Source organism: Protopterus annectens, chromosome 12.part0 (assembly GCF_019279795.1).
Source record: "Protopterus annectens isolate FY-2018-M chromosome 12.part0, PAN1.0, whole genome shotgun sequence".
Taxonomy (NCBI): domain Eukaryota; kingdom Metazoa; phylum Chordata; order Ceratodontiformes; family Protopteridae; genus Protopterus; species Protopterus annectens.
Window position 1 is genome coordinate 844026332 of NC_056746.1, and position 24544 is coordinate 844050875.

The following is a 24544-nucleotide window of genomic DNA, read 5'->3' on the forward strand; positions in this document are numbered from 1 at the left end:
CTTAAATAGCAATTAAGAACTAATGCCACTAAATGCCCCGGGTTGAATGAGGAAATTTCTTTATCTAGTGTTTTAAAATTAAAAGCTGATATGTTTATTTGATATTGAAATATGTGTTTACAAGTTTTTAACAAATTTGTACAGTTATTAAAGTTGGGGTATGGGGTATAGTATTTTAGAAAAGTGATTTTAATTTTATGATGTATTTGTGATTGGTTAATTGGTTTATTGGGGTTATATAGATTGTGAGGATGTGGTTCTTTATTCCGAAGTAGTCCAACTATTGTGGGAAGAAAGCGTTCAATCAATACTTACTTTGCTGGGCTCCGAATTCTCTATCTTCTTGTTTGTTTTTTTTCCTGTGTTTAATGACTTTTAATCACTTTTAAATGCGAGAGTCACTTTTTTTACTTTTCTAGTAAAAATTTGTTAAAACTAATTTAAACTACATTTTCCATGGTAAAAGTTGTGTTATTTTACTACTGAGGGGTTGGGGTAAGTGTCTAAAGTGATTATTTTAATGGGGACAAAGTTTTTTTTTTTTTAGAACTTAACCTGGTTTACTGACTACTGCTGAGAGGCTTCCCTGGGAATCAGGAATATTTTTTTGGCTTAACCTTCTGACAAGGATGGAAAGGCTTTTGATAGATTTAGGAAAAAAGTACATTCTTCTGTAACACTTGTTTTTAGGATTCTCAGCTATCATGTTCGTATGTTGAAGTTTATTCCTGCCTCTTTTGAGAATATGAGGAATATTTTGGTTTCTGTTTCTTTTTCTGAGGAGACATTGTTTTGTGTAATTTGGTTGCTTCTCTGTCTCGGGTGGCTACTCATTGCTTCAAATGCTGCTGATGCCACTTCCAGGGCTGCTGTCACAGGAATTACTATGAGAATGTTTGCTTGGTTGCATTCTCAAAATCTCCCAGAGGATGTAAAAAATATAATTTTGAATTTTAACTTGGATAAAGACTTAGTCTTTGGACCTTCTGCTGCAGAGGTCCTTAAGAAATGTGATGAGAGAGGTAATTTCAGATTTTTATGCCTGGTACATGCTTGTCAATGGAATTAATGCTCCCTGTATAACCTTCTTTAAAAAGAATAATAAACAGACCCAGCAAGGAGACAATAAATACACATTTAAAAGCAATGGCAAGGAAATTCCAAAAAGAAAGTAGGAGTACCCCACCCTTGGAACAATGGATAATCTAAGAAATCTGAATGGCCATATGAAGGTCCCTCCTCCCTGACACACACACACACACACACACACACACACACACACACACACACACACACACACACACACACACACACACACACACACACACACACACACACACACACACACACCACACACACCATGGCAGTCCCATAATCCTTTAAGAAAGTATGACTCTCCATTTCTTTCTTTGGCAACAGATAGTTTCAAATGGATGGTTCTGAGAGTAATCTATCAAGATTATAGATGGCAATTGGAGTTTCTTCCTTCTTTCTGAAGAATCCCCTAATCCACCAGAGTAAACTCTTATTTGTCTGTCTTGATTCAACATATGCTTTACCAGTGACTGAGAGAAGCTGTCTCCCCTTGTCAGTTAGGAGAAGGGATTTATTCAAGGATGTTTCTGGTTCCGAAGAAATAAGATTCTTGGAGACCAGTTCTCAATCTTTCATTTTTGAAGCTGTTTCTGATAGTGCCCAAGTTCAAAATGTTGTTGCTCCCACTGCAACTGGATACTGCTGCAGAGCACTGCTTTTATGCCTTGCTCTGCCTGGGGTCTCGACTATTGCCTGTTTGTAGCAATGTGTGTTATTACTGTAGCATTAAGTTTCATTACACCATTCCTACAGTGGGTGGGTATTTGGTCTTTCCCTGACAAGTGCAAGCTGGATGAGGTTTTATATCATTCATCTCACTGATGGTGAAATTTCTGATTTTTTAATAGGAAAATCATTGGCAATGTAGTTTCTAAGTTTGTACCAGCCATGATGTATTTGTTTGCACAGATTTCCCTTCTCTTCTGTAGGTGATACCATGGAATCGGTATCAGGATGTGAGGGCAGCAATGTTGTTACATATACGTTTTGGGGTTATGAAGGGCTTGCCTCCCACACAAGCAGCTTCAGAGGGTTTGCCTGCTCACAAAAAACTTCACATTTATTTATTTATTTATTTGGGAGGTTAAATATCCCACCAGTTGTGCTTGATGAGTTAGTTTCTCACTGAGTTGCAATTTGACAAGTTATAGCAGAAGTGGAACTTTGCCAATACTATTCAGAGAAATCCTTTTTTGTTTCCTTAAATCATTTGTTTTTATTTGCATAATAATTACTGGGTTAGTCCCACTAGGTCAATGGTTTCTTTTCAGGGGAGACCTGAGGTGATAGATTCACTAGGGGATATTTGATCAGGTCACCAGGGAACTTCCTCTACTTGTTATTATGTAAGTGGGATGCATTTTGGAGGAGCACTTCCTGTTTCTGTTCCAAACACAGAGGCAGTCTGGAAAAATAGGGAGACAGATGGAGAGAGAAAGACATAATGGACTGGTGAAAGAAATGAAAGAGAAAGCAAATATCAAGACCGGAGAATATGTGCAGGATTCTGAGGAAATATTTCAGAGAAATCTGTTTGGTGTAGATGAGTCAGCAAATGATGGTTGTATAATTATATCCTTCCAGTTGGGTAGGTTGTGGGATGATTTACTTAAAGAAATGGTGGTGCAGAGTGAGCCATAAAATTAAGGAGATGTTTCCTGGGAGGACATTACAGATAAAAAAACAAAAGGAAGATGCACAGACAATACTGAGGAATAGTGGTGAGATGGAAAAGAAAACAAATGCAGAAAAAGTAGAAGAAGGCAAAAGTGGAGTAGCAGAAAAGAAGGCAGAAAAAAATGGAAAATGGAAGTATGTGGTAAAGATTCAAAGTAAAGAGGTCAAATAAATGGACAGGTATGAAGTATGGGACAATTTAATAGCTCCTTTGGGTGTAAAAGCACATGAGGTAATTGCATTTATTCTTATTAACAAAGAGACATTTTGTGAAATTATATTTGAGACTGTTTTTCCAATGGAAAACTTTCTTGGAGAATATGAAAAAAAGAAAGACTGTAACCCATGGAATCTTTATGTGATAAAAGCATTTAACAGGGAAACAAAAAGAAGATTCATGTACAACCTCAAATACAGGTAGAAAGACCGACTTTGCAAGGACATTTGAAAGCTTTATATAAAGAAGCACTGGACATTGCAAAAGTTTATGACAAAAGAGGTTTATGGACTGGTGGCTTTGATTGAATATTGTGTTAAAAGTAGAAAGAGGAAAATAATTATACATATGCCAAGCATGATAAATGTAGAGGGGAATAGGGTGTAGTAAAACACTGGGGACAACCCAAAACATGATTTTTGTGAAAAAAAGACATTTGATAAGTAACTGAGACAAAAGAAAATGTTATAACTGTAGCAAAATAGGGCATGATGAAAAAAGTGAATTGAAATTTTATAAATGTAACAAAATTGGGCATTTATGGATGATTTGTAAAAAAAATGAAAATAAGAGTAAGGAAAAGAAAAAGAAAGAGAAGAAAATGAATGAGAAGACAGTTTAGAAGTAGTAGAACTAGAAGAACAATTAGATGAGGAAAAATTAATAAAGATGACATAGAAGAAGGTTCTGAAGTAATCGATGAAGAAGACAAACTGGGAAGGAGTAAAAGGGAAAAAAGAATTCTATTGGTAAGTGGGTAAAAAAAAAAGAAAATTTAAGGGGATGAGTACAAAAGAAAAAAAAAGAAAAGAAATTGATGTAAAAGAATATATACAGCTAAAGATTGTGGTTTGGGGCATTGGTTAAGGTGTTTGACTCACTGACCAAAGTACAGTCTTTGATTCTCAACTTTGGGAAGGAAATTGTTTAGGCTTAGAATGACCTATTAAGAAAGATAGTCTAGTAATTATCTATGAAGCATTAGACTAAGAAAAAGGGAAATGAAAATTTTAGAGTGCTTTCTGTAAATGTGAATAGAATTAAGAATATACTAAGACAATTAGGAATATTGAGGTGGTGTAATACACATGATGTAGATGCAATCATATTAGAAGAAACAAGATTTTTAACAAATGAAAGATTACAAACAGAGAAACTAGGGAGAGGAAAGATAATCTGGATATTAGACTTTAGCAAAAATGAAAAATTAACCATTGCAGATTTAAAATGGAAAGAATAAGTATATAGAATTATAACATTATATGCTTATACTATTTGTAAGGAAAGGGAATGCTTATTTCATCAGATTTTAGACTACATAGTGATAAATATGACTATTATAATAACAGAAGACTTTAATTCTGATTTAAGAAACAAGAATAAAAAGAAAGGAAATGATGATGTAAAAGAACATATAACAAATGCACTGGATGATTTAGAACATAATGATAGAATGTACTTTGGCAAAGAGAAAGAATTATGGGAAATAAATCAAGAAAAAATGCAAAGATTGTTATATAAGCAAATATATTTCCAAGGAAAACAAGAAGTATTGAGTTACTTAAGCAGATTAGTAAAGGAAGTGTAATGACAGAAAAAAATAATGTAATAGAAAGAATTCAAGAAAAGATTATAAATAGTGCAAAACAATATGCAGAAGAAATTTTTAAAGAAGAAGATGGTAGTAAAAAAACATAGAATGTAAAAAAGTTAACAGGAAAAATAGAATAAAGAGTTGGAAAAAGAGATTTATTTAAATGAGCTAGATAAAGTATTGGTGTAAGTAAATGTAGATTCAGCTGCAGACCCAGATGGAATAGGATATGAAATGTATAAAAATTTAAGGAACTGACAAAAAAATATTTTTAAAAGATTTTGAATGAATGATTAAATGAAGATTTTATGTATAAAGAATTATGTAGTGGAATACTTAAATTAATATGGAAGAGTATTAAGAAAATGGAGATAAATAGCATAGAAAAATAATTATAAGATCTTTATAAAATAATACAAAAGACATTTAAAATGAAAATGGAAATATTATGGAAGATAGCATATACAGTATAAAGAAGAATGGTTGTCAAGAATTGTTAATAATAGAGAAAATGTGGATGATATTATGAGCAGAAAAGAAGAAGTGAAAATTTTGAAAAGGGACCTTAATAAGGCATATGACAAAACTGTTCATGAAATCTTACGTGTAATAATGAAAACATATAATATAAGTAGGAGAGTTAGGAAATTATGTATGTCAGTGTATAGTAATAAAAAAGTAAAAATGCTTGTAAATGGCTGGTTAAGCCAAGAGGTAAATATGAATGGTGGTGTAAGACAAGAATGTCTAGTGAGTTGTGTACCCTTTGCATTAGTTATGAAATAAATTACAAAATGAAGGAGGTGGGGTATATAACACAGAAAGTGTTAATAATTCCAGTTATGTTAACATATGCAGATGACATTATAATAATTGCAAAAAACTAAATTTGGATAAAAGAAATAATAATTTGCACAAATGTCTAGGGATGATAGGATTGGCTTTAAATAAAGAGAAAAATAAATATTTAGGTTATGTAGTAAAGATCAGTGCATATATTTTACAATGAATGAAATTGATGTGTTAGCTATAAAATTTGGGACAAAAATATAAGTAGAATTCAATGGGAAAACGATAGAAGAAATAAAACAAATGTCTTTTCTGGAGAACACATAAAGTATCATTCAGAAAAATGGCTTATTTGACAAGTTCAGTGCTGATGGGAAAAATAGCATATTAAGCAAGTGTATTTATGTTGCCAACAATATTTAAAAAAGGACTTATTGCAGATATTTTTTTTATTTATATGGGTTTCTAGATTAAACCTAGTCAAAATAGCAGTTTTGTATGTAAATAATGAAAAAGTTTGTTTAGGGTTAATTAGCGCAATGGTATACGTTGCTTCATTAAATTTGTACAACGTGTTAGAATATATAAATGAAAAAGATTATATATTTTAGTAAATCTGTATAAATAGAACTGTGATAAATATTGGGGTATGGTAAAAAAGAGTAAAAGAGTGCATAAATGAAGAAATAAAATGTTACCAAGAAAAAATATTTTTGTAGAAAATATAAACTGATGATATAGAAAAAGATATAAATGTTTGGTATAAGAATGTAATGATAAAACATGACTATGTAAAACCATGGGAAAATCTAACAGATGAAAAATATAAAGCTATAAAAGTAAGAAGCAAATGGTGAAATCAGAAAGTAGAATGTCAAGATTTTTTGTGGAGACTGGTAATAGATAAATTACCAGTAAAAAAGAAATGTACCATATAAAAAGAAAAGTGATAGAATTACATTGTCAAAATAGGAGAAACTATAGAATGTCTGTTTAAATAGTTATGGGGTAAACTATGTAAAGAAGATTTTTTGAAGATATAAAATAACTGGATAAAATAAACATGGATATGATTAAATATGGATCTAAGAATAGAAGTAAACAATATGTTAAAAGAGTAGCTAAAACTGGTAAATGGCTTTAAGCAACAATATTAAGTAAAATCAGATGGTGGTTATGGAAAAAGGAGTGGAGTTCTAATAGGGATGAAAATTTAGTATGATTGCAAAGGAAATTATGAATATGTGTAAACAAATTTGTATATTTATATATTTGAACATATGTAAATATTTGTAGATATGTACATAGGAACTGGAAACGCCACAAAGTAGCAAAAACGAACTAAATAACAAAGCTGCACACATGGTGAAAAAGACAGACACACACCAAACTTCTTAATGCTTTCATTCAGTTTAATAAAAATGAACTTCTTCAGAAACACACACTTTTCAACCATCACATTTAAATACACAATTCAAATGGTCACATGATATAAATCATCCAATAAATAACCATAGAGAATTGATGTCATGAATAAAACATTACTAAAATGCTTAAAAATATAAACTTATTAATAAACACATCCTTTTAGGAAAATATATGACTCTAATCATGAAAAAGCACTTAATATTGATTATTTCGTTTAGACCAGGAGACTGATCTGCCACTAACAAAATCTGCCATAATGTTTCATGGCATTCCAACAAAATGTTGTAGTCTCCACTAAATAAATCAGTACTAACTTTTTCTAAAACAAAAAATGAAAACTTCTTAAAGCTGGAACACACAACTGAATGTCTAGCTAGTGCATTAGACAATTTTTTTTACGAATGGCCAAAACATGTTCATAAGTACATTTGTTTAAAGCTCTAATAGTCTTACCTATATAAAAATGATCACAGGAGTTGCAAAAAGCTGAATACACATTTGTGGTGTTACAGGTATAATGTTCCTTAACCGAAACAATCTTGTTCATGTGTTTGAACTCAACTGTAAAGTACCCATAATGAACCTGCACTGTCTACATTGCTCACAAGGATACGTGCCACTTCTTGAATCAGAAAGTTGTTTCGTGTTTCTAGGACCCCTTTCCAAAATGGACTTGATGTTGACAGCCTTTTTATAAGTAAAAATCGACCTGTCACCTAATATCTTGGAAAGTTCTGAATTTCCCAATACTACCTTCCAGTTGTCTAAAAGAATGTTTCTAATAATCCCCATTTCATTGGTAATGGGAATAGGAAAGGCCAAAGTATAGGCTTCAGTGGTTTTAATAGTGACATCAAGGTAATTGTTACCCCCTTCCTTTGCAGAACTCATGTACCTCAAAATCAGACAAGCCTTGTGTTCCCTTAACTCTTTGACCTCAGTAATAATCCAGTCTAACCAATAAAATGAATATCCCCTTTGCATAAAGAATTCATAAAGCTAATGCACTTCATACAAAAAGGTCTCATTGTTGTTGGTCAGATGACTAAGACGAATGAACTGACCCTTAACTACCCCTCTTTTCATGTGACTGGGGTGTAAACTGTCACAATGTAAATACTAGCCAACAAAAAATAAATACTGATTAACGAAAGTAGATTTTCAAAAAATGCTACTTTCGAAGCTCAAATTCCCTTGGTCAAAGGTCAAATGTAAGTCTAAGAAATCAATACTGTCACCAAAGTGGCCAAGAGTAAATTTCAAAAAATCAGTTGTACCATTTAAATCCTGAACAAAGGATAAAAAAGTGTCATAATCTCCCTTCCATAAAAATATCAGGTCATCAATGTAACATCTATAAAACAGAATATTTTTAGCCAAGAGGATGTGTTATAAGAAATTTCATCTCCCACATGGCCATGACCAAATTTGCAAAGGACGGTACTACCCAAGACCCCATAGCTATACCTGGTACCTGTTGAAACAAATCACTTTCAAATCTAGTCAAGGAAATTTTGATTTTTCTGTGTACAGTTTTCTTTTAGTGGAACATCCCAAACTCGCAACAATAGTGTCGGTGAGTTTTTCCAAGACTGAACCCATTTCAGTTTGACTGGATAAAATATTGAACCCCATCGCTCAGAATTTTAAATTTTATTTTTTTGATTCATAGCACCTGCTGGAATTGCTAAGTCAATTATTTGTCATTTTTCACATCCTTCAAATTTGCATCTTTGGAAGTGGTTTCTCTATACACATGTATAGATCAAGACACTCACATAGAATTTTTGAGTGATTACCTGAGCCAATAGACCAGTTTAGAGAACAACACTATCTGCTTGTACTTTGATGGAATTAATTTTGGAAAACAATTTTTTTAGATTTGAAGGTGATTTGTCTGTACACTGGAATTGATGCCAACCAAGTTTATAGTCATTTAGAAGAAAACTCAATCATGGCAATAGAACAAAAGGGTAATAAAAGAAAGTTATATGGAACAAAGGATCATTTGTTGCTAAATAAAGTCATAATGGAGAATTGTAAAAAGGGGAAGAATCTATGTATGGCATGGATTGACTATGAAAAAGCATTTTACAGTATCCCACATTCATGGATAAAAGAGTGCTTAAAAATGTATAAGATACACCCTACACTGATCGAGTACATTACAGTGACTATGAAACAGTGGCAGACCACTTTGTAATTAAGCAATGATAAAAGACAAATTATTATTCCAGGGATAAAAATTCAAAGGCGGATATTCCAGGGTGACTCCTTGTCACTATTGCTCTTCAGTCTTACCCTTAACACATTAAGCTGTCTACTTAACAGATTAGGCCATGGCTATAATTTGTCTCCTAGATAACAACAGAGTGTAAAGACTTCTCATCTTCTTTTTGTAGATGATTTAAAACTATATAGTTCATCAGATGAGGAACTGAAAGCACAACTGCAAGTGGTTAAAACTTTTTCAGATAATATAAGAATATCATTTGGTCTTGATAAATGTGCAAAAGCAACCTATAAAGCAGGAAAGCTGCAGCATCAAGAAAACATCAGTTTAGGAAAAGAATGTGATATAAAAGAACTTGAGCAAGAGGGTGTATATAAATATTTGGGAATTGATGAAGGATTAACAATAAAACATGAACAAATATGAATAAAACTCAGTAAGGAATAGTTTAGAAGGCTTAAATTAATACTAAAAACCTCATTGACATATAAGAACAAAGTCCAAGCTATAAACCAATTTGCTCTTCCTGTCTTAACTTACAGCTTTGGAGTGAGTGATTGTCCCCAAAACGTGTTGGACACGTTAGACAGAAAAACAAGAAGGATACTCCATGCTCATCAAATGATTTATAAAAATCAGTGAGTAACCATCCCACATTCTGAAGGAGGTATGGTCCTCCTTGAAATTGATTACATGTATAGATCTGCAATCGTGGGACTGCACAAATATCTGTTGACTTCACAAGACCTAAATGTAGTGAAAGTTCTTAAACATGATGAGAAAAAGTCTAAGATGACTTTCTTGCTTAGTTTACCCAAATTATATGGGCGTTAAGTGGGAATGGAAATCAAACCAGAAGTCGATAAAAATCAGGCAGCAACTGAATGTGCCAAAAAACAAAGAAATAATATGAGGAGAAGGATCATATGAGAAGGCAAGAAATGTGGAAAATGCATAAATATAGCTGCAAGTATAGGAAACTCTTGGAACAACCCTGTGTTGATCAGGATCAAATGCAGGAATTGTTAAGGAGAGGTGAATTTAAAACAAAAGATGAAAGGTTAATATTGGTGGCCCAAGATAGTGGACTACGTACATGTTGGTTGAAAAGCCCATTGAACATGTGGGATAAATGGACAAATGTAGGTTTTGTAAAACAGAACTGGAAACAGTAGGGCATCTAGTAGCTGGTTGTGATATATTAATGGCAGAAGGATTGTATACTGAAAGGCATAATAATGTGGCAAGACTGTTGCAATGGACATTGTGCGAAACATTATAGTACCGAAATGTCTGAAAAACATTGGCAACATGAGCCACATAGCATCATAGAAAAAGTTTATATCACATGGGATCATCCACTACCAACAGTTCAAAAAATAGATGCGAGAAAATCAGATATAGTAGTCCATGAAAAGAAGACAAAAGTAGCATTGATCATTGAAATCACTGCACCCAGTGACTATAGTGTCTTACATACAGAAAGACACAAAGTCATAAAATACCAGGATTTGCAGGCAGAAATGAGGGCAATGTGTGAAGAAGGATACCCAGACATTTCCAGTAGTAGTAGGTGCAACATATCTTATAAAAAAATTTACAATCATACTTAGAATTTTTATTGGTACATGTAACTCCATATAGATTGCAGGAGTCATTACTGGACACAGTGTGGGTGCTGCAAAGAGCACTTTTGACTAACATCAATGATTAAAACAATATTAATTTCATGAACTTAATTGTACTTTGACTTAGGAGTGGGTCCATTCCCATCACGGTATTAGAACCCCAAAAGACTTGGAGATCCCTTTCTTACTATCTGCCTCATTCTATGATGCTGACATAAGATTTTCCTGTAGATATCTCAAAAAAGTAGGTCTAATCAGACAAAAGCTATAACAATAAATAAAAAAAAAAAAAATGGCTAACAGATGCAAGAAGTAGAAAAATGCACTGCATTATTACTTTAGTTAAGCTCTTTCATCTTCATATATACTAGACTTCATCAGACTATTTAGCATCAACCATAGAAAAGTCATGGTGAAGAAGAAAAGAATTACTGACATAAACTAGTGTGTTTTTCTTCTTCAGGTGCCTCAGTCGTTTCAATTCGTATTTTATTGTATAAAACATATAATCATTTAAAATTTTGAAACAAGCACCAAAAGAGTTTTCTTCTAGCTACCACCTGTGTGCCATGTAAATTCTAGGAAGAGAAGCTTACTTCATTCATCACATGTTTGGACTCTCTTGCTAAAACATAATGCTATTTCTTTACCTGGCTTCTTAGATAAAGAATAAATAGCATTAAATAGCATCACAACATGGTGACTCCTGAACCAATTGAAAAATAAACTAGTATCACTCCAGGATTTTAATAAATGATCATGAGACCAATACAGACCGCTAACATCCCCAGATCAAGTCATGTTAAAGTTTAACTTGGCTAGTTGGGAATTTACACAACTCTAAATATAATCCAATCAATAACACCAGCCTATGAAAATATTTACAAAACGTTTTTTTTCTTGTTCTGCTAGAATTTTCAGTAACTTTTATAGACATTCTGCTGCTCCACTCGGCACACAATAAACCTTACTGTGTCTAAATTTACAGTTAGAAAATGTGTTGGATTGTGCAACAGATTCTCAAAATAAAAATAATAATGAACTTTCCTAAGAAAATTTGTTCAGTATTCATATTTAACTCTATTATGAAGCAAAATGTCATCTATACCATTGTAATGCCTCATAGTATACCATTTTAAAAGGAAAAAAACATGAAAAGGAACTATAAACAGATACAGCTCAATCACATTGCAATACTTATTTAGGAAACATAATTATTATTAAAATGAACAGCCTGGAAATCCCAGCCATAAAAATACTGCCATTGGCACAGCACAATAACAATTTAGGCATATACACTCATTTAAATATACTATAATTTGTGAGATCTTTTTTCAGAATTTTAATTGACTCCCTTCCATGAGAAAGAAGACATTAGCCATTTTGAAATGAATACACCTTTGATCCAACTGTAATTTCCCTACCTATAAATGTCAATATTGATATGCTGATTTCTATAATCTGTCTATAAACTGTAAAATTTTCAGTATATGATTCTTGAAAATAGAAACTTATACAGCACTTTTGCATGTGTTAATAGTACTAAAGACAAGTAACCTAAATTAACCTAAATTAATTAACAATTCTCTAAAGCCAGCTATGAAGGCAGAATTGCAGCAAACACTAAAATCAACCACAAAGCCTTCTATAGTTATATTTATATCAAGAATCTCCAGGGCAATACCCAGGTTTGCTCTGAGTTGCTGCACAATGGTACCTCCAATACTCCAATACTGAGCCAACAGATATTGCCAACATACTGGCTGACAGATTCAGTGTCAACTTTACCCCCTCCCCCCAAAGAGCAAATCACGATACCAGAGGAATGCCAAGCACCCAGCATTACTGCAGCACAGGTTAAAGCTGCACTGTCCAAGGCCAAGAATACAGCTTCCATGGGACCCAACAATATCCCGGGATGTGTCTACATGAACTACAAAGTGAACTGGCACCACATCTGTGTGCCCTGTTCAATCACAGCCTCACCTTAGGCTTTCTCCCTACTGAATGGCACACTGCCATAGTCATCTCTCTCCATAAAGGGGGAGCAACTACAGACCTTGGGAATTATTGCCCCATTAGCCTGATGAGTCTGATATGTAAGGCTATGGAGCGCATAATCATGGACCTAATTAACAAGGATATAGAGAATCTCCAAACTCTAGATCCCACTCAGTTTGGTTTTGTGAAAGGTAGATCATGCCTGGTCAACCTGGTTAACTTCTTTGAGTCAGTCACCAGAGCTGTGGATGAGGGCAAGGCAGTTCATACAGCCTACCTTGATTTGGCCAAGGCCTTTGATACCATTCCCCACTTAGGAGTTATTGATAAACTCACCGAACTAGGCATCAACCCCTATATCACTAGGTGAGTTGCAAATTGGCTCACAGATAGAACCCACAGTGTGAAAGCTACGGACACCAAGTCAGACTGCCGACCATTCACTAGTGGAGTCCCACAGGGATTGGTCCTGGGTCCTCTCCTGTTTGGCATCTACTTCTCAGAAGTCCAGGCCAACACAGAAGGACTCTGGCTGAACAAGTTCACAGATGATTGCACGCTGTGAGCCATTATTAACTCCCCAAGTGATGTAGACATCCTACAGAAAGGCCTCACTGAGACCAATGACTGGTGTCGAAACCATGGCCTTAAGCTTAATGCCAAAAATGTGTCATCATCCCCTTTGGGAAAAACTCAGTTCCCACTAATTACCACATCGATGGGAGCCCACTGAACACTGAAGGTGTTATAAGAGATATGGGGACACAGGTTGACAGCAGCCTCTCCTTTGACCACCACATTGCCACTGTGGTCAGAAAGTCCTTCTATGTGGCACATCTTATTACCAAGGATTTTGTACCCAGGAAGAAAGAGGTCATTATCTCTCTCTCTACTCTTCCCTCATTAGACCAATCATCGAGTATAATGCCCCATTTAGCATGTACCTCACTAGACACATGCAACAGCTGGAAAGGCCACAAAAGTACCTCACAAAGAAGATCTTAGGCCTTAAACACATGTCCTACACAGACAGACTCAAAAAACTCCAGCTATTCTCTGTCTCATATCGTCTAGTAAGAGATGAATTCTCTGTTTGACTTACAAAGCTATGTCTGATCCAGCTCTGTTAGAAATGCTACATCTAAAGAAATCCAAATCCCTCTGCACCACATGCTCCAGAGATCTCAACCTCATTACCACAATCAACAGAACATGCAGGAGGAACAGGTTCATAACCCAGAGACTGCCCATTCTCTGGAATAGACTTCTCATACGTGTCAAGCAGAGCACCTCACTGGCCCTCTTCAAGAGAAATCTTGATGAGTGAAGTGTATATCAAACCTCTAAACTGACAAAGGAACCAACAACAACAGCAAAAGCAAGTGAAGAAGTAAAAAAGGCAAGATGGTTCCAACACAGCACACCTTTAATAACACGAAAAAACAGGGTAAGCACTTTCACAGATGTCCTCTGCTTCATCAGACCATACAATAACAAAAGACCTGATAGTGAGGCTATTTAAATACTGAACAGCCAATAAAAATGTAGTCTAACAAGCAGATTTCACCCATTCATACCATGTTGGGAAACAATAATAAATATAACAATATATATATATATATATATATATATATATATATATATATATATATATATATATATATATATATATATGCAAAAACTTGTAAGATATATGAAATGAAAACTCACAGTTACAATATTATTATGAAAATGCATAACATCTAAAACTTGTTACACAAAATATATATATAAAAAATGTGTAAAAAACCCATGCATCACATATATACAAAGAAGAATAAAAAACTCAACATGTCACACTACTTTGATTCACTGAAAACTCATTTCACTGAATTTCAAAACACCCACATCAAATCGCTGAAAGTTCAAATTACTGAAAACTCATTGCACTGAATCACATTTCACTGAATGTAAGTACTGATGGGCAAATAAAACGTATATACCCTTTTCCCCACTGTTGTGCGATCCTGGAGTTAGTATATATAGTTAGTGGGGTGTGTGTGGGGCACAGACCCCCACATTGGGGTGACCTACTTTTGGTTTTATATTGTAGCTTTTAGTGAAATGAGATTCATAAATATAAAAGCTAAGTAGGTGGGGGGGGGGCTATGCCCCCCACATCCCTCAAAGTGATTTGAGCTTTCAGTGATTTTTTGACGGCGAATTGAAATTCAGTGAAATGAGTATTTATTGAATCAAACTAGACACACATATATATATATATATATATATATATATATATATATATATATATATATATATATATATATATATATATATATTATATATATATATAGATATATATAGATATATATATATATATATATGTATATATATACACAGTATACACACACACACACACACATATATATATATATATATATATATATATATATATATATATATATATATATGTATATATATATATATATATATATATGTATATATATATATATATATATATATATATATATATATATATATATACACATATATATATATATATATATATATATATATATATATATATATATATATATATATATATATATATATATATATATATATATATATATATATATATACACACACACATACACATTAGAAACCAATTTCCTCAGTCCAGTAGACAAGACAGCATGTCTGTAGCACTAACTGTAGGGGTAGTACATCTAGGAGTAGTCAATAGCATGACATGTCTGAGGCATATGTGCATATGTGGAAATAGCAAACATGACAACTGACCATAATTCAGACCTTAACTGATATATTAAGTAGGGCTGATGAGCACTTTGTTCTCTGCACAATGGGGCCCACATTCATGTTGGGTGTCTGGTCAAATGCATCAAAACTGAAGTAGGTTGTTAATGATTTGCGAATAATTCTTTTAATGATTTTAGTTAAAAGGGTGAACAGAGTAATAGATGACTGCCTTTATAGATGAGAAATATATAGGCATTTTTCAACAGCATGAACAGATTACTATACCTATGGCTTCCAAGCATGTATCGTAGGGCAGCCCACATGAAAATGGCAGCATATAAAAGGGAAGTGTCACAGTTACATCAGTTGATTTAAAGGGAATTCATAAGCAACGAACAAAACACTAAGTCATTCGGGACACAGGTTTGTCACATAATGTGTGAAATTTACAGTATTAAACAAGATGTAAGGAATACTTGTAATGAAAGTTAATACTGCTGTGTCTGTTGTTTTGTGCTAAGAATTTCAGAAATGACTCAGAATTTGAAGATAGAGGAGCTGGAATTAAGTCATGAAAATATGGACCATTACACCGCTGACTTTGACGCTGTGGAGCACGTTCTTAACCAGCTGGATTTCGTTAACAGTAAGCTGTGTGAGAAGAGTTGCACTAGTTATTTAAGGATGCTGATACAGATGTGAATCTCAGTTTTTGACATGAGTGCATATAGACTCAGCCCTGTTCTACCTGTATAGCAGCAGCAGTGGCACAACAACTTTCATGTTAAATTTTAGATGCCTTCCTATATTGCAGGATATATGACTATGTCTCTAAATAACACTAAAGAGAGTAGGTCTATGGTTTCAGGCAATATCCCTACTAGTTTTCTACTGGACATCAAGGTAAATCTGGTTGCACCTTCATTTGTTATATTCAGCAAGTACCTAACATGATACATTCATGTTCTACAGCAACAAGATATATCACTTCAGAACCTAATAATTGCCTTTTAAATGATTATCAACAGTGTTTATCACTTTGATATAAACTAGGAATATTTTATTGCTATAGCCTATTATGTCAAAATCTTATCATCATGATTGAAAAAATGTGAATTTACCCCTGAGTTTGCTTATTAAATTAATTTAAACACGAAGTATTTTTTTCAAGGCAAATGCAACTCTTACCCCACATCATATCTGTTTTAAAAAGAATATTCTGACTAGTTACTCTCTTAGGGTAAATATGATAAGAATTATTCTTACAGTGTTATCCAGCATATCTATTTAATGTTCACAATTTACCTTGCAGTGTCTAAGGATTATTACCAGTGCTTAGATGTTTTTTCTACTGAATATTTTTTGTTATTATTCTGATTTGTAGAATAGATATTGCATTTCTTTCATAGGTTTATAGCATCAGCGCTTCAAAGCAGGGAAACAGTCATTAATATTATTAAGAACCTAGACATTTAGCATCCTGAATTTGTAAATAATTCAGTTTTGTTAATTCCATTTTGTCTAGAAGGCTATAAAAGATAACCCAAAGGAGAACCTATGACTGCCCATTCAGGTAGTGAGATTAATCTGGAAAGTGACAGGGAGTATTGATTTGTATCACATAGTGGGAGCTTGCTAGATAGGCTTGGAATTCATCAAATCAGGAATCTATCCCACCAATGAGTTGTATTAATTTGTTGATGCAGATTGAGATCATTAATACAAGTGGAACCACTAGTTTTACATAAGTGCAGGCGATTAAAGGTGGCAAAATCTTTTGTGTTTGAAAAGAAAGGCATAGGTCACCAAAAGGAGTCTATAAGAGACTGAATGCAAGGAAAGAGCTGCCTGTCCGTCTGGGTAACTAAGGGATCTGAGACCAATAATCTATTTACTTCAGTCTCTGAGTCCTCTCAGGTCCAGCTGTGGTACATTTAGAAAGGTGCATGTCAAAAGGTCTCTTATTTGTTTATTTCCATTTGTTGACCAGGTTAGTCCATCTTGGCTAATGGTCTGTTTTCACTGGAGTCCCAAACATGTTACAATGACAATAAAAAATGCAAAAAAGAAATAGCTATTGTAGAATTAGAAGAAAGATTATTTGCATATTTTAAAATCAAAAATGTACTATAGTACAAAAGTCATTGTTAATAATATACCCTTTTTTATGAAGTCAGGACTGGAGGGGTACCTTGCTTAAGAAAGAACTGAAGATGATTAAGTAAGTACATGTATTTCACATAGTTTGGAAGAGGAAGAGGAAGGCAAGGGGTAATGAAAGTGTAAAGAAAAATGTAAGAGGGTAATGGATAAGTAAGATAAAAGAAGTACTTATGGACTATCTCTATATTTATGCTACATTATAATTAATTAATCAATTAATTGTTATGAATATAATATCATAAGTGTACTATTATAATACTATAAATTAATATAATTAATGTTTATATTATACTCAGTTGAGGCCCCATGACGGATAAGAGAAAGGGAAATTAGATTTATTTATCTCCAGAAGAGATGGATTTGGAAATTAGCTGGAACAGACAGGATAATTTTCAAACCGTCATGGAGACACGATGGTCAAATGATAGTGAGTTGTCAATACAGGTGCCCAAATGGAGGGGTATATCATGTATTTGACGGGAGGTAAGAAACGTTTGTTTGCCAAATAGAACCATTTTACATTTCTTAGTATTTAGCTTAAGAAAATTGTTAGCACACCAACAGCTGGCATAGTCAAACCCTTGCTGAATTTATTATGTGTCAGAAGGTAATCTGACAATTGTTCTAGTTTGCAGTCATTGGCAAACTTAGATAACCACAAGTTTGGAACACTAGATTAGATATCAGCAAAACAGAGTTAACTGGTTATATTTCTGTGTTCTGAGGAAGTTGGAGTCTTTCAGCCAACCAGTCACCTACCAGTGTAGACTTATCTTTAGTATAAATAATATCGACATGGAGGTTTGTATCAAAGGCTTGGCAATGTCAATATAAGCATTGTGAATTGAGTGACTTTATTCCATGGATTCAATGAGCCTTTCAAAGAATGTACAAGATGCAGGAAACAGGGCATCACATTGAACAAAGCTAAACTCATTTTGGCCAAAGGTTAACTATGTTTTTATTACAAGCTTGGATATAATGTGCACCACAGCCTTACATATAGGACTGGAGAGAATACTGGGTGTGTAATTCCTGGACTGGCCATCTTTGTGGGTTGGGATCACAGTGGCAAACATCACGTACATAACCTGCGGAGAGTTTAACAAATACAAGAAGAGGCTCAGCCAGGCTATATTTAGTGCTGAGAGGTAGACAACCGAGTACATTATCAGGACCCATGGAAGTAGTGTTGTTAGCTTTGGTTGGGACTGATAGACCTTAGTCAATGATAATTTTGGGGTGAGAATTTTAAGGGATGTAGAATGATTGTGGCTTAGTAAAATCTGTGTTAAATTTATCTGCTAGGATAGTGGCTATTTCTTTGGGATCTGTATCAGTAGTAAGTATTATTGTATTGTAGAAAAACTCACAGTATAGCTGGGTGTCACTTCTTAGCTTCTTCTAAAGAAGGATTTATAGTTACTTTTAGTGGAAGCAGCAGGCATGAGTTCCTACTCAGTTATATACTTTCTAATGGCACATTTATAAATTTTGATAGCCTGTTTCAGAACTTTTTTCGAGGTGGGGAGATGACAACTTATTGTTTGAACTGATTACTTTCTTTCTTTTCTTAAACAATTCATTGATATGAGTATTTCATCAGAGGAGTTTGATTTTGAAATCCCCTCTATATTTAAAGTAAATAAGAAAGGACTTCTCATTGCAGCTATTTATGTGCAATTAACAACTGGACATATAAAGCGACAGTTTTGTCAGTGTGCTAAGTATGTTGTGGGTTACTTTATAATTTATTTAGATAATCTTTGTATTGTAACAAGTGTGAATGTGAGAAATCCCAAAAGACAGTTGTATTTCTGGTGGGGGTACCAATAGTTTTAAAGAAGATAATTGATTTGTGATAGAATTTTACAAAGGAGGGGGCACAGAGTGGGGTACAAGAAGGAACCATGCTTGCGAGGACAGTGTTGAGGATATTGGGGCCTCTAGTGGAAAAACTGAAAATTTGTTCAAGAGAGATGGGATCTGGCATAATCAGTAAAGTGTTACTTCACAGACAAGAAGTATAGGGTTTGATTCTCAATTAGGGAAATTAGCTAGTCTTAAAATAACTTTCAATGGTCGCTAGCCTAGTACTTACTTATGAAGTGTATCATAGTCAAAATATATATCAGCTTTAATTTTAATGGGGAGGGTTTGGCATAATGGTTAAGGCCTTCACATCATAAACACAAAGTATAAGGTCTGATCCTGATCAAGGGCTACTAGCTAACTTAAAATGGCTCATCAGGCCAATTAAGCTAAATTTCACCTATAAACCTACGATTTTATGTGAAAGTTTAGGTAGGTTTGGGAATATTTTTTTTTGGTGGTATAGGTTTGACAGTTGATGGTTGAGCAAAGTTAAATAACTGAATTTTGGTGGAAAGTGATTTTATCCAAAGCATTTATTGTTGTGATCAGTAGGAGACATGGAAGGTTATGTAGCTAGCAATGCTGTGGCAGTTAAATATATTCAGTATAACTCTGACCTGTAGGAAGGTTAGATAAGGATCATGAGCAATTGGCCATGAGAAAATAGGGTCACTGATGAGTACATATAATTCCCACAGTTACAATGAGTCTGATGGTATGATTGGCACTGAACTGAGGTATAGGGAGTGCTGTGACATACTGCAACACTAAATAGGAGAACATTTACAGATAGTTGTTTACTATCTGTAAATGTTCTCCTATTCAGTGTTGCAGTATTCTTTACATAGGGGTTGTATTCTGCCCTATGACCCCATGTCTGGCCAGTATACAAAAGCTTCAAGCTACTGACAGTAAAAGGGATGTCACATGTCTGCTTTGACAATGTCAGCTATAAAAGGATGTCCACACATACCATCTTCAGAACTTTTCTGCCGCCATTCGGAATGTTCACTCCTATGTCTGCAGTCGGATTTCATTGGTGTGTCACTAACAGCTCAGATAAGTGCCACTTTGAGGATTTTATTTCTTGTTACTGCCTTTTGTTTTGTTCATGTCATCCAGGAAGGGCAAGTGTAGGTGTGGAAGGCAGATTTCACATAAAGATAGCCACAAGCTCTGTCTTTTCTGTTTAGGGCCTAGTCACGACCATCATTGCTGTTCTATCTGTCAGGCCTTTGTGCCTAAAACATTGCATAATTGTCTTTTGGCTCTGAATCTGTATCTGGAGAATCAAAGGCTCAAACATCTGGATAAAGATGTTATGGAGGGTGTCTGGGGTCCTTCAGCCAAGCCAGCTTTGAAGAGGAAGGCGAGTAAGCTGAAGCCTGAATCCTCTTCTACTGCGCCTTCTGCCTCAGACATACCCTTTGAGGTCAGTGAAGACTCGGTAGTATGCTTGGAGGTTGGATCTGCTTCTTTGGCAGATACCAATGCAGAACCTGCTAGGGGAATGGATCCCAGCACATCTGAGGCCTTGCAGATGTCCTGTTCAGGTGATATGGGGGAACCACAGCTCATTGTGTTGGAGGACTCCGGTAAAGTCCATGCCATTGATGTTGTGACTAGGGATATGGCTTCGTCTGTCAGTAGGCCTATGTCAGGTTCCTCCTCTTTGTCCCCTCTTCCAGAAAGGCATGTTAAGAAGAAGCAGAAAATTAAGCACCCTAGCATTCCTTCTTCTTCTTCTCCTCCTCATTCAGATTGGGAAGTTTTTTCTAAGGGTCTTGTTAAGGCCTTGATGGCTCTGAAACCTAGTTCCCCTCTGCCTTCTTTTTCTTCCTCCCCACTTCAGGCTACTGTATCTCAGGTACCTGATTCTGCTTCTGAGGACTTACCGTCTGATGATGACTCTTTGGCATATTCCACCCAACTTGATTCAACTTTAGAATATGCATCTCCTGAGAAGAATTCTAATGGAGGAGATTCCCCTTAGGAGGAAATTTCCTTTGGACAAACCATTACTAAGATGAGGGAGTTCTTCAAATGGGATTGTTCCCAGATGTCTGAAGAACAGAAGAGATACTATGGTCTCCTTCAGATGGAGGTTCCCTCACCCTCTGCAGTCCCTCCAGTCCTTCCAGCTTTCTTAGACGCATTTGTGTCTTCTTCTAAAACCCCTGAATCTCAGGCTTCAGATCCTAAGAGGCCTGACAGGTTTTATAAGGTTTCGATTGATTGTAAGTTTCTCTACAAGTGTCCCTCTGCAGATCCAGCAGTGATCTCCATAGCTTCAGATAAGTCTTCCCAGTTATCCCCTTCTGCCAAGCTTCCTCCATCTGATAAAGAGAGCAAGATTTCTGAGAAACTGGGTAAAAAGGTATATACTTCTTTCACTTTAGCAATCGGAGCTATTAATTACCAGACTCGTATGTCTAGGTACTCCTTAGCTTTGCTTTCTCAAGCCTCTCAGGCCTTATCTTCCTTGCCAGATTCTGAGAATAAAACACAGGTCATGTCTCTTTTGACAGCTTCTTCTCAGGTGGGTAGGCATTCCATTGAGTGCAGCTATGATGCTGTTGAAGCATCATCCAGAGCTGCTGCTTTTGGGTCTGTGCTTAGGATGCATTCATGGCTGAGACATTAATCATTACCTGACAATATTAAGGCCAAGTTACTAGATGCTCCTTTGGACAAGACTTGCTGTTTGTGGTTCAACGGCTGCAGAGCTATTTAAGGCTCTGCAAGAGAAAGAAAAGTAAGTCCATGACCTTAAACTCCTCTTTGTTTCTCAGGTTTCTAAATTTCATAGGAGACCAGTGCGTTCAACTTCTTCTTATCCTTCTGCTTCTAGGCCTAAGAAATCTTCTAGAGGACCCCCTCAGTCAAAATCATCTTCTTCAGTTCCCTCTTCTCAGCAGTCCTTTCAGGCCAGACCCAGCTCTCTGTGACTACTGAGAGTTTCTTCCAAGTCATACCCCTCTTTCCCTTCACCGCTCTCTTTTCCAGCCTGGACAAGGATCACTAAGGATGCCTGGGTTTTGTCCACTATCCAAAAAGGTTACTTCATAACTTGGAAGAATCTCCTTCCTTTCACAGCCCCCCTCCAGTCAGATGCAGCTTTTTCCAGACCTTCTTTCTCAACTGAGGTCTCAGGGCATCATACAGCCTGTTCCTTAGGCTCAGAGAGGCAAGGGGTTTTACTCAAGAATGTTTCTGGTTCCAAGAAAAGATGTTCCTTGGAGACCAGTTCTCGATCTTTCCCACTTGAACACCTTCCTGCAGGTTCCTTCTTTCTGAATGCTGTCCCTGCAGACACTTTTCCTCTCTCATTTCACCTCAGGCCTTCATGGCTATACAGGAAATGTTTATGTTTCTCTGTGGGTTCTTTGCATTTTCAATGTTCTGCCTTGCCTTTTGATATTTCCACTGCCCCAAGGTTGTTCACAAAGTGCCTGGCTCCGGTCATTACCTTTCTGAGCGTTCAGGGTATTCAGATTTATCCCTGCTTGGATAACCTTCTTTACCTTGCAAACAACTCCAATCTCTTATCTCTTAACCTAGAGAATCTTCTTCAAAACCTAGGCTTCACCATCAATTTTTAAAAATCCAGTATGACTCCATCTCAGGATCACATTTCTTGGGGTGCAGGTTCAGGACAGACCTGATGATGGTCTTTCTACTAACAGACAAGGCTCAATTTCTCATTCACTTCTTAGATATCCTCCTCACTCTTCCAGCCATCTCAACCAGGGAGATCCTGAGACTCCTAGGTTTCATGGCCTCCACAATTCCCATGCTGCCCTTTGCAAAACTCCACATGAGAATGTTTCTGTGGTTTCTAAAGACTACTTGATCTCAGCATGCTCATTTGCTAGATGTCATGATTCCACTTCTTCCATGTCTGAAATCAGAGCTCCTTTAGTGAATTCAGAACAACTCTTCACAGATACCTCAGATATAGACTGGGGGAGTGACCTTTGCATCCAGGAAAGTTCAGGGTCTCTGGTCTCTGTCTCAGAGGACAGAGAGCATATAAACATCAGGGAAATGAGCGCTCTGCTCATAGCTTTGCAAATTTTCCACCCTCTTTTTCAACCAGGTCCTCTGAAAATCCTTACAGACAACACCACTGTCCTGTTGTACATAAACAGGGGGATATCAAATCTTACCTTCTATGCAAGTTGGCAGTGAAGGCATGGGAGCTAGCTAGTTAGTACAAGGTCACTCTTCATGCTGTTTATCTTCCATCTACTCAAAATGTTGTGGCAGACACATTAAGCAGGACTATGACACACTCCCATGAATGGATGCTTCACAGGGATGTGTTCCTGAACCTGATTCATCGGTGGGGTAATCCACATGTGGATCTATTTGCCTTCCCTCAGAATAGACAACGTCTTCTCTTTTGTCCCAGGACCCTGAATCCTCTGGCTTGGAAGGTGGATGCTCTTTCTTTCTCATGAAGGGTGAAGTTTCTTTATGCACCCCCCTTCCCTCTCATGCAGAAAGTTGTGCTGAAGATTCAGCAGGACAAACTGAAAATCTTGTAGGTGACTCCCTTTTGGCCAAGACAGCATTGGTTCCCCCTTCTTCTGCAGTTAGCCAAGGACCATCATGACAAGTTGCCTCACACAGGGCAAGGGATACTTACTTTATCCACATCTGTCAACATTACAACTGACCCTGTGGGTGATCAACTTTTGATCCCCTTCAGGCACCTTTATTGTTAGGATGTGCTAGGGGGTTTGCAGGAGGCTTGGAAACCCAATACAAGGAAATCATATAGTTCCAAATGGAGAAGACGTTTTATCTGGTGTCTTAAAAGAAATCTAGATCAATTTACTGTGGACATTCCTGTTGTGCTTTCCTACTTGTGTGAGCTTCTATAAAGTGGCTTATCATATTTTTCTGTGAAAGTCCTTTTTTCTGCTCTTTCTGCTTACTTGCCATTGTCACCTCCTTTAGCTTCCAGACTAGAAATCAAGCTTTTTCTTAAAGGTGTCCTTCATATTAAGTCCCCAAGAAAACTAGTCCCCTCCTTGGGACCTTAATTATGTTCTGGAAAAGCTGACTCTGCCTCCCTTTGATCCTGCAGGTTCTGC

At 35.7% G+C, this 24544-nt stretch overlaps 1 protein-coding gene across 4 annotated transcripts in view; it reads left to right on the forward strand.

Annotated features, from left to right (window-relative positions):
* The window catches only part of LOC122816834 (tripartite motif-containing protein 54-like), a 361207-nt gene that overhangs the window by 169347 nt on the left and 167316 nt on the right, over positions 1 to 24544 (forward strand). For all 4 annotated transcript variants that reach the window (XM_044089887.1, XM_044089886.1, XM_044089885.1 and 1 more), the window contains exon 7: positions 15926 to 16050. In XM_044089887.1, coding sequence (XP_043945822.1) covers positions 15926 to 16050 — 125 coding nt within the window. The remainder of the gene's footprint in view (positions 1 to 15925; positions 16051 to 24544) is intronic.